Raw genomic sequence first — 12,454 nt, 5'->3', positions numbered from 1 at the left:
AAAAGTCATGCACCAAAAGCCGTTCAGATTCCCTACTAACGACCTCTATTTACTCTGCAATCTGTTATCTGTAAGAAAATTGTATATTCTAAATCTTATTCTAAAAACACACAAGCGAACCACATACAAAAAAGACAATACATGCACACGTAGGAAAAAGACTAATGTAATTAAAACCCATACAGTGAAAACTGCATTTGCCAGAAGACAGCAACAGGCACAATCTTGCAGTCTATATAATCAAATAAACAAACACATTGACATTTATTCCTGCACTACATACGAGTGTAAAAGTAGGTTAACTAAATGGTTACAAAGTAAAAGCTACAACGACATAGAAAACTTAATTTCAAAATAAGTATAGCGAACATTAGTACAGACCCAAACAAACAAACACACACACACACACACACACACACACACACACACACACACACACACACACATCTTTTCTATATTAAGTACCCTATAGTAGTATAATTACATTGAAATCATGTTTAGTTGTTTTGTTAATGTAAAAAAAAAAAAAAAAAAATGTAGTTAAATATACTTTATATACTTCTAAGATAACTGTTAACTAACCGCGTGGAAGAGCGGTGCTCTCTTAGCACAAGTGTTTTCTCACTTAAAAAGAGGCACCAGCGCAGATATTGTAATTTGTGTTTTTTAAGCTACCGAATAAAAATATTTTGATTTTTTTTTTTTTTTTTTTTTTTTATATTTTGTTTATTTTATTTAGTTTTTATAAATCTTGCCAATGATTTTAATATCGTAATTTAAAAAAACAATATTATAAACGTGTAAGCCGAGCACTTTCATTTGATACCAAACTCGACCATACTTTCTTGCAAATAAGATGACCAGAATAGCAAGACCCGTCACAAATAGCTTTTTGGCCTTCTACGCTTTTCTAGCTCCATAACCCCTTGATCGAGCCTGCTTATAATTTAATGCCTAAAATATAATGCCTTCATCTACACTGTTTACCCAATTTCATTTAAATTAGAACAAAACTTAAATTATTATCCATCAAAGTATCCTCTGATAGTTCACCTTTAAAACATCGAAAACTGGGACGTGCCCCTACCCGGCCGTGTGTTCCAAGTTAAATGTAAGAACTTCGCTTCGCTCGCTCGTTCGATAAAATTATACCCCATTTAAAGAAACGTTGGTCACAGATAATTAGGACAGTGATATTTACTTTAATATGTAATTTTTCATTGCAGGGCCTTTGTCGGTATCCATCAGAGATTGCGACTACGTTAAACTGGAAGGAGCAGCATTTTCCTGGCTACTGACCATGAGTATTTCTAACGTTCGACAACTACAACTGAACTCTAGAGCCTTTAAGCTCGACCGCTCAGCGGCCAACGTCGGAGAGCACGGGCCAGGAATGACGGTTAGTATGCTTGTTAAGCGTAATCAGTATGCCACGCAAAGCGAGTTTAGCGAGTTGGTAGGTAATGTTTACAAGTATTTGTAGTGTCTATATCTACGCTTGATACTCAGAATGTTATTGAGTCAAACGTTATATAAACTTCTAATACTAAAACTCTTAGTAAATACACTCTATAAAGTCCCAATTTTACCAATATGCACCCATGTTGTTTTGTAAATATATGCAGTTCTAACCGACGGTTTTTATTATTAGACCAAATAAAATATTGCTTATCTTGGGGTTATTTTTTGCTGTTTTAATTGCACACAACACAGATGTTTTTTCTCAAAAATGGACGGCAAAGTCGACGTTGCCGGTTAAAAAGTAGGTCGCGAAGTGCGTAGTTTGTGGTCAGTCAAAAAATTAAAAAGTTAAAAACATTGCAGTCTCGATTTCGGGACTGCAATGTTGCATACAAATTCCATTATTTGTCGAGTTCCAAAGTTTTTAAAAGTTGAAGTGGCCATATCAAATGAAGGCATAGGTCCATGAAACAGCCAAACAGATGATCAGTATTTATTATTATAATGTTGGTACCGCGACTATTTAGGTGTCTCAAATAGGTTGGCGTATTTTCAGCAGAAAAATACACTTCTATTTTTAATTAAAAAAATAAAAAGGCGGCAAAGTAAATCTTTTTTCTGTGAAAATATATACATAAGAACGTTGCTTCTGTAAAATACTATTATATTTGTATTTATTGCATTTTTGAGAAAAACACTATACCTAGTCGGCTCATAAGTTCTGTCATATACATAGTATCAAATAAAATCAAAAGTTTAAGTTTATTCCGTATAATTTGTACAGCGTTTGAAAGCTTATAAACTAGAGAATCTAAATGTATAACATTTATTCAAAATGACCGCCATAATTATCTACACAGGCTTGAAGTCTTCGTGGCCAGTCGTCAATGGATTCACGGACCGCTTTCATGTCGATATTGGCCACTGCCGTAGCAAGAGATTTTTTCAGCGAGTCTAGATTTGCATGAGGTTTTGAGCACACCTTTTCCTCTAAATACTGCCACATTTTATAGTCTAAAGGATTAAGATCTGGGCTAGAGGAGGGCCAATCTTCATGCCGTATAAAGTCGATATAGTGCAATTATTGCGGTACGGCTATCTTTAAGCGTCCACTCCATGTTGAAGAAAACAGAAAATTGCAAAATTATACTACTCAAATATTTAATAAAGATTCGAAATTCAAATGCAGAACGGTTTTTGTTTTAGGAGTTCCAAATTTAAATTTTAAAGGCCAGTGACAGAACTTATAAGCCGACTAGGTATATGACTCGGCTGGAAGGCTACTTGCTGGCTTCGGATTCAATTAAACGGACTCCCATGGTCGTCCGTTTAAAACGAATCCTCAGCCAGGAAGTAGCTACTTCCGAGACAATAATGTACTATTAAATATATTAAGAACGGGTCACTTACGTATTATAAGTCAAAAAACGCGCGGAGGGCTGCGGCTCGCAATCTGCGCGCCGGTCCGCCAACGCGAGCTCCTAACGACACTCCTTAGTACGGAATGAAACATATCGAACGTTTTTCGACTTAAAATATGTGTGGCCCGTTTTTAATATATTTAATATGTCTGTGTCTCACGGAAGTTATGTTAACAAAGACGTAATCCAATTTTTCCTCTTTAGATATTAACAAAATATTGTATGCAATTTCATATACATATATTACTTATATTAGCCACAGCTATGTCCCTTCGTTTGACTTTTTATTTTTTATTATTATAATATAGCACAATCGGATTAAGCCTAACCTCGAAATCCTTCCAAATTTATGAAATTTGGTATGTATGTTAATTAAAGGTTTCTTTTTCTTGTCCACACTATTTGACATTTGGGGACCTCGAGGAATCGCAGCCATCTTGGAAAATGTGTACCATCCTGGAGAAATTTGCGTTTTACTCTAAATATACGTTCTCTATGAAAATATGGTTGTAAGGCAACATTAAAGCTTTTTAAATTCTACATAAAAAAGTCCTAGATTTCTTTGCGGAAAAAATACATCTTGTTATAGAAAATAATAGCTGAATCCAGATTTAGCGCTTATACCCTTTCAGGGGATATTCTCTTAATATGAAACTTGGAGGAATATGAATTCCACTTTTGTCTATACATTTGTACACGTTCTACCCCAATATCAACATTTTACCCGACTGCGACTTAAACAGAAAGTAGGGTTATGGGTTTAAATACTGAAAATCAGTACACCCTGTAGGTCAGAATACCGGACGGATTCTTTTAAATGACATATCGGTAGATTCCTCTTGCCCTTCACAACCTGTTTACACTTGTTTTATTCAAGAAAAATCAATACAGCCGGCTTGAGAGGACGTCGAATAGTAAATCATATTTTTACTTCTAGCGCCTAAACTATTGAGTGAATTTCAATAAAATAGACATCAGTACTATCAGTAGATCCATAATTGGTACATGAGTGCTATGCAATACAAATTTACTAAAATAAATGGAGAAAAATGTTTAGGAGTTAAAAATGTGACTGCAAAAACAGATTTTAGGTCTTAAATGGGGTTTAAACAATAGTGACAGTAATGAAATTTGACACCTACAATTTCAGGGATCCCTGTTTGCGTGTTATAAAATTGGAGCTTCGGGGACCACGGGGATCAAACGCAATCTTGAAAAGTATGTCTTTTTTGGTTTTTCTGTTTTTCTCGGAAAATCTGGGTTTAATGTGAATACTGTGTATGGCTAATCTTGAAAAGTATGTCTTTTTTGGTTTTTCTGTTTTTCTCGGAAAATCTGGATTTAATGTGAATACTGTGTATGGCGAAACAAAAGCTTATTAAGTTCTACACAAAAAAGGTATAAAACACCATGACCCTAAAACGGAGCTTTCTTCTAGAAACATGGCTCAGAAGTCATAAGGTAATACTTATTATCTCCTACTAAAATTTTATTTTAAGACGGGTCAGAGAAAAATACTTGTATAATTTTTTTACCAATTTTTGGAACACAAAAACATTATCTACTCAACCAAGAAAAAACAAATTGTGTGGAAACTTGTAAGCTTCTGAGCCCTATTTCTAGAAAAAGGCTCCGTTTTTGGGACATTGTGGTGTATACCTTTTTAGTGTGGAATTTAATAAGCTTTCGTTTCGCCATACACAGTATTCACATTAAACCCAAATATTCCGAGAAAAAAAGAAAAACCAAAAAGACTTATACTTATCAAGATGGCGTTTGATCCCCGTGGTCCCCCTCCAATTTTATGACACGCAAACAGGGATCCCTGAAATTGTAGGGGTCAAATTTCGTTACTGTCACCATTGTTTAAACCCCATTTAAGACCTAAAATCTGGTTTTGCAGTTACATTTTTAAGTCCTAAATATTTTTGCTCGATTTATTTTAGTAAATTTGTATTGCATAGCACTCGTGTACCAATTATGGATCTACTGATGTCTATTTCATTGAAATCCACTCAATAGTTTAGGCGCTAGAAGTAAAAATATGATTTAATATTCGGCATCCTCTCAAGGCGGCTGTACTGATTTATCTTTAATAAAACAAGTGTAAACAGGTTGTGAAGGGCAAGAGGAATCTACCGCTACCTCATTTTAAAAAATCCGTCCAGTATCCTGAGCTACAGGGTGTACTGATTATCAGTATTTAAACCCATAACCCTACTTTCTGTTTAAGTCGCAGTCGAGTAAAATGTTGATATTGATACGTGTACAAATGTATAGACAAAAGTGGAATTCATATTCCTCCAAGTTTCCTATTAAGAGAATATCCCCTGAAAGGGTATAAGCGCTAAATCTGGATTCAGCTATTATTTTCTATATTACGATGTATTTTTTCCGCAAAGATATCTAGGACTTTTTTGTGTAGAATTTAATAAGCTTTAATGTTGCCTTGCACCATATTTTCATAGAGAACGTATATTTAGAGTAAAACGCGAATTTCTCCAGGATGGTACACATTTTCCAATATGGCTGCGATGCCTCGAGGTCCCCAAATGTCAAATAGTGTGGACATGAAAAAGAGACCTTTAATTAACATACATACCAAATTTCATATCTTTGGAAGGATTTCGAGGTTAGACTTAATCCGATTGTGCTAATAAGTCTTTGTTATTTTTCCATTAATCTGCAATCATCGTTGAAGAAAGTTGCGATATTAACGTTATACACGCTGTTTTTAGGGTACCGTACCCAAAGGGTAAAAACGGGACCCTATTACTAAGACTCCACTGTCCCTCTGTCTGTCACCAGGCTGTATCTCATGAACCGTGATAGCTAAGACAGTTGAAATTTTCACAGATGCTGTATTTCCGCTATAACAAAAAAATACTAAAAAGTACGGAACCCTTGGTATGCGAGTCCGACTCGCACTTGTCCGGTATTTTTTTAAACTCCGTTAACATCGGGGTATGTACATATAAGGGAACTGAATGGTATAGAAAACTTTTTGTCGTTAAAAGTAGTTAATAGCGTTGTTGTAACACGGACATTATATTTAAATACACCAAACAATTGAAAACTATGGCATATCAATGACATTTCGAATATCGAAACACTAATCAATATGTAAACAGGCCCTAAGGCAAGTGTACACGCTCGTAGGGGCCTTATCAGATAAAAATAAATTATATTGATTATCTCCAAAATAGAGTTAATTAGAATACCGATTTCTTTAAGAAAGTTACTTATTTTAAGCTCAAGAATGCACCCTTGAAATCAACGGACTAAAACACCGTGTAAACAGAGGTATATAAGAAAACCAATTTTTGTTTTCCAGATCGAGTTAAAAAACCTGACAATACCAGAGTTTCCTGAAGAGGCCTTCGGGTCTTCTGCTGCTGGGATTACTATGGAGGGCATTGAAGTTCGTGCGTTGAAGACCAGATCATTTTCAGCAAACACTTATAACACAGTGTTGGCAGTCAATTGTTCATTTGCTCTTATAGAAAGCGATGCCTTTGCCCAAAACTCCCTTATCAACAACCTTCACTTCTACGGGTGCAAAATACATCAAATAGCAACAAAAGCTCTCCTGTCAGCTGTCGCTAGCCTGAATATTTCTCATACAAGGTAAGGCTTTGGGATCATTGTTCAGAATATAGTTGACCTATTCGCCAAAACATCCTCGATTTTATAAACGTTGAGAAGAGGAAAAATTAACTATGCCATTCAGTTTCCTTAAATGTACTTTTTAAGCATACCCCGAAGTTAACGGAGTTAAAAAAACCGGCCTAGTGTGCGAGTCGGACTCCCGCACGAAGGGTTCCGTACCATTACGCAAAAAAACGATATAAAAAACCCGTTTGTTGTATGGGAGCCCCATTTAAATATTTATTTTATTCTGTTTATAGCGGCAACAGAAATACACCATCTGTGAAAATTACAAATGTCTAGCTATCACGGTTCATGGGATACAGCCTGGTGACAGACAGACGGACAGTAAAAACACCGTGTAGCTTGAATTTTAACTTATGATTATTACGATATGTTAGTAAATTTCATTACTCATAGATCTGACTATACAATATTTATCAATCTTACTTAAATTTGTCTTAAATGTGTCTCATTTCTTACCATAGCCTACTTATATTTCAGATTTGAAATTATCGACACGGGGGCCATAAACGCTACTATTGTTGCGGTTGTCATTCAGGATAGCAAGTTTAACAAGTTCATGGAAAAAGGCTTCGTTATTTCTTCCTGGAACAAAATTCAAATGGAACGTAACAGCTTCGACGAACTACCCACACGTGCTGTAGTGGCTACAAGCGCATCTGTAAAAGAACTGGTGTTTTCTGAAAATGAAATAGAGACAGCAAACGCCGAGAGTCTGATGTTTATCGGGCACGCTTACGCTAATTCTGCCCAAAATGTAGTCTATAAAAACAATTACTTCGGTACACCATGCCATTGTAACATAACTCCATGGCTTGTGAAAGTGTTGGATGTGAGCACGGGAGATGCGTTTATGTCGCAGAGTTACTGTACCGTCGATGAATTCTTTGCTCGATGTTTCAACGAGCCGGAACAAAATATGTTATTCAAGAAATTTTTGGATAGCGTTTGTAATATAGACCCTAGCATTAAATGTGAGCAATATAAGAGTAAAAAAGGAGGAAATGCTGTTGAAATTAAAAATCCCAGGTTTCCTCATAAAAGTAACAGTCAAAGTGGTTTGAGTGATAGAGATAAAAAAGTGATCGGCATAGTTATAGTTACCGCTTTGGGATGTGCAATAATTGCAATGTTTGTAAGCTTTATAAGGTGGATGAGGCGAAAAGGGTACTGTGTTACAGTGAAAAATTTTTTGATATCTTCAAACTCGTCATGTGGAACCTTTTGCGATAGATTCTGTGCCTGCGGTATGAACTCTGGACTTGACAACGCGGGTTCTATTTCCCAATTATCAGTAAACGAATATTCCGAACGCCATCGACTCAACGAACCTCGAGCGCAAGACTTAATTCAGGAGACTACTCTTCCCGACATGTACACAGAACAAGTGGTACCCGTAGAAGACAAAACCTCGCAAACATTACCAGAAGAACTGACGAAGGAGCTTTTAGAAACTTTAAAAGAGAAATTAGAAGATCCTGAAAACTATGTTGAAGCTCGTGAAATGATAGAGCATTTATATGAATTAATCAAAGTGGAAGAGAGTTGCAATACTAACACACCAACCTCGATGCCTGTTGATGAAAACATATACGAACTGCCATTCCAAAATACTACACCAAGGATTGGCAAAAACAAGAAACAGATGATCAGTGTCGGTACAAGGACACCTTCACTAGATAAATTAACACCACTTTCTCCATATAACAGGCAGACAGCGCTAGCTCACGAATACTTCGAACCTAAAGATTTTGCGGTTCATTTATATGCCGAAATAGCCAATTGCGACAAGGATAAAAAGTCGTTATTGGGTGTTATGCCTGATGTTGTCGGTGAGCAAGCTGTACCTCGCGGACCGTATCTACGAGCTGTTCGCGAAAAAATACATTCAACGGCCCCCACTGCTTCTTCGAGTAAATCCTTAAGCAACTCGGCAAGTAGTCCACAACACTCATCCACTATAAAATCAAACAAGTCGACAGCATCTAACTCATCTGGAAAGATGATCAATCGACCACTACCCGAGAAGCCCATAAGTTTAGACCCCGGCGAGGGTACGTCTTTTAAACACGGGTGAGGGTTGGACGAGGAGCTGTCGATGCCGGTGAGCACGGACGCGGCCCGCACAGAGCGCCGTTCTGTTCCGCTGCAGCAGCAGCTCCAATTTGCTTCCGAACATACGGACTTCTACTGGAGTCTGGATCCGTGCGTGACGAGTTAAGCGTGGAACACTTACGACTAAAAGTACTTGCGCGCCAAAGCTTATGCGATTTTTTGCCTGTGATATTAATTTTGTTTAATTGTAATTATTTCAAAGCCATGCAAATAAGTCGTGCCAGACATGGTCGCATGTTTATTTGTATATAATTATATTAAGACTAATCGATTTTTAGATAAGGCTGTCACGAATCTATGTTCTGAAGTTGATTATGCTATAAGGATTTAAAGAATTTAAAGGCTCATAAGTTCTGTCACTGGCCTTTAAAATTTAAATTTGGAACTCCTAAAACAAAAACCGTTCTGCATTTGAATTTCGAATCTTTATTAAATATTTGAGTAGTATAATTTTGCAATTTTCTGTTTTCTTCAACATGGAGTGGACGCTTAAAGATAGCCGTACCGCAATAATTGCACTATATCGTTGTGGTCACTCGCCGACTAAAATTTTTAAGCTACTTGAAAATTTAAAATTCTCTCTAAGATTTGTGTATCGTACCATAGAAAGATACAGTGAGGTCTCTAGTTTAAATGACAAGAAAAGAAGCGGTCGTCCGCGTACAGCTAGGACTCCAGCGGTTGTACAAGCAATTAGGGCACGCATTGCCAGAAATCCCGCTAGGAAACAAAAAGTTATGGCCCTCCAGATGGGTTTGAGCAAAAACACGGTGAAAAGAGTGCTTAATCAAGACCTGAGACTTCGTGCTTATAAACGAAAAACTGGCCATCTTCTCAATGGTCGGCTTAAAGCTTTAAGGCTTAAAAGATCTAAAGCTTTATTGAAGAAGTACGCAAAAAATAAGCACCGTTGTATACTGTTTTCGGACGAGAAAATTTTTGACATAGAAGAAACCTGTAATAAACAAAATGATAAGAGTGTACGCTCGCAATAGTAAAGAAGCGTCTAATAGCATTCCCCGTATTCAAAGAGGTCATCACCCTTCATCTGTGATGGTTTGGCTGGGAGTTTCTTATGCGGGCGTCACTAGTATGCATTTTTGTGAGAAAGGAGTAAAAACTAGTGCCAAAGTGTACCAAGACACGGTGTTGACTAATATTGTGAAACCACTATCACATACGATGTTTCTAAACCAGCATTGGGTTTTCCAGCAGGACTCTGCTCCAGCCCATAAGGCAAAGTCTACACAAGCCTGGCTCGCCTCCAATAAAATCGACTTTATACGGCATGAAGATTGGCCCTCCTCTAGCCCAGATCTTAATCCTTTAGACTATAAAATGTGGCAGTATTTAGAGGAAAAGGTGTGCTCAAAACCTCATGCAAATCTAGACTCGCTGAAAAAATCTCTTGCTACGGCAGTGGCCAATATCGACATGAAAGTGGTCCGTGAATCCATTGACGACTGGCCACGAAGACTTCAAGCCTGTGTAGATAATTATGGCGGTCATTTTGAATAAATGTTATACATTTAGATTCTCTAGTTTATAAGCTTTCAAACGCTGTACAAATTATACGGAATAAACTTAAACTTTTGATTTTATTTGATACTATGTATATGACAGAACTTATGAGCCGACTAGGTACAGTATGGATGCTACCTTGACTTTATTATGCCTATGCTAATGTCAAAATACCGGCTCAGTGGGCTACTACAACTAACCACCATACCATAAATATGTGACGTTTACAAACAAAAGGTAGCTAATAAGAAACTACTGCCATAAGGAATGAATTAGATATTCCCCTTGTCAACAATCGAAACTGGGTTACCTTTTTGAAGAAAACCCATAAACCACTTTCACTGCGTACTGGATAGTAGGTAAGATAATCTTAGCCATTGCAGAGTAACAATTCCTTAAGGAATCACTAGGTCAGCTGTATTAGCCCTTTAAAAAGCTGTGAAAATATGTACACGGTGATATGGTGATACATACATACGGATACGGTGTACATACGTATTTTAAAATGTCTTACTTTGGACACCTATTCTGGTCCAAAACAAAGTGATAACATTGCTTATAAATTTTATTTTAATAATATGTCAATTTATTACTCTTAACTAAATAATGCTTACTATAGTTGGTCAAGCAAATCTTATCAGTAGAAAAAGGCGGCAAATTAAAAAAAATAGGCGCGAAGGGATATCGTCCCATAAAAAATTAGAATTTCGCGCCTTTTTCTACTGACAAGATTTGCTTGACCAACATTACTATTAATTGTAGACGTATCACGTTGCCATAAACAAAATATTTTATAAATTATTGAATTACGTTTAAGAGGCCTACTTGTTTCGTCCCTAAGGTTAGTGACTTGCTTTGATGTATGTAGACATACACCGAGGTGATTCCATAAGTGGTCCATTATATATGAAGCACTACAATACCCTATGTAGGCTAAAGTGCATTTCCATGATTGTAACTTAAGTAAATGTAACAAGTTATTAATTATGTGAAAAGATATATTGAAAAGTCGATTAATATCATAATATATCGATAGTCAAATTGTGTACATTACGTAAACTAAGACCGTTCATTCAGTTTATCAATAGTTTCAGAATAGTACCTATAATCACATTATCATATTATCATATTGAAGAATTCCATTAAAGTGTATCCTGACGGTCTGTTTTCCATGCAAAAAAAAAATTATCTAGTATTTTAAAATCATTTTATTTTCTTAATGACGTTATTTAAATTCGTATTATATATTTTGTAAACTGATTTAGCACAAAAGTCTATTAACACAAAAATATGGTATATCTTCTATTATCTATTGTCTAGTTTAGAAAATCATTTATTTTGCATATTTATACGCCATCCGTCTGCAAGAAACATTGAATGAAAGTTAACCTGTGTGGATCCACCTTAAGTAAAATAATATTATTATATAACGAGTATCCACTCGATAAAATTTATACAATATTATAATTAGGCCACAATATATAATATACATATCTTATTACTTATTACGAAACACTTCATGTATGTATAAACGATGTACTATTTAGAAAACGCCAAACACGCCTACTTCCACATTAAAATAAATATAATAATCATTAGAATAATGACTGTGAATTTTGTGAAATATATGGAGCTTAAATAATATTATGGATGTTATTATGAAATAAATGTTGAATGTGCAGGTGTGATTATTATTTTATAAAAATCATTAAATTATGTTGATGGCTAAAACATTATACCCTAACTATGTATGTAGATGTCGGTAAAACACCGTTAAGGTCATATACTTACACATAGAATGCGACATAATTTCATAAATCATCGTCGCCATCCATTTGACACATGTTATCTCCATCGATAGCATTCATTAATGCGAATGAAACTGGAGCACTGCAATATGTATTGCACGATAAAACTTTTAAAAAAGTTTTAGGAATTCGCATATAAATATTTTCGGCCATGATATTTGAACATATCATAAACTTGAACACGCCAAAACGTGGGCACATAAAATTACAAATATATAGAAAATAAAGGTCTAAATACTAGACTTTCATTTCAGGCTCAGGATTTGACATATCACAGACTTTGTGATGACCAGGACACGGGCACTTTGCAAGACATGTTTCAGAAGTCCAAACCGTAGTTATTTGCGGATTAGTTGATAATATAACTTTAACAGGGTGTCTTTATGATATATTCCTTGATATGGACCCAGTCCATTGCCAGCCGCCTTAATTTAGAACCATCCACCGCCAAAAGTA

General features: G+C 35.9%; 2 protein-coding genes across 2 annotated transcripts in view; one reads left to right on the top strand and one right to left on the bottom strand.

The window, feature by feature from the left end:
* LOC134754209 (uncharacterized) overlaps nucleotides 1-11,871 on the top strand; it is a 47,092-nt gene extending 35,221 nt beyond the window's left edge. Inside the window, exons 3-5 of the mRNA XM_063690370.1 lie at nucleotides 1,227-1,399; nucleotides 6,217-6,509; nucleotides 7,035-11,871. Of these exons, the coding sequence (XP_063546440.1) occupies nucleotides 1,227-1,399; nucleotides 6,217-6,509; nucleotides 7,035-8,631 (2,063 nt within the window). The 3' untranslated portion in view covers nucleotides 8,632-11,871. The remainder of the gene's footprint in view (nucleotides 1-1,226; nucleotides 1,400-6,216; nucleotides 6,510-7,034) is intronic.
* LOC134754459 (E3 ubiquitin-protein ligase MYCBP2) overlaps nucleotides 1-12,454 on the bottom strand; it is a 283,481-nt gene that overhangs the window by 158,958 nt on the left and 112,069 nt on the right. The window lies entirely within an intron of this gene.

This window comes from Cydia strobilella, chromosome Z, assembly GCF_947568885.1.
Source record: "Cydia strobilella chromosome Z, ilCydStro3.1, whole genome shotgun sequence".
Taxonomy (NCBI): Eukaryota; Metazoa; Arthropoda; class Insecta; order Lepidoptera; family Tortricidae; genus Cydia; species Cydia strobilella.
The sequence above is the reverse complement of the archived record's forward strand: the minus strand, read 5'-3'. Positions and strand labels throughout refer to the sequence as shown.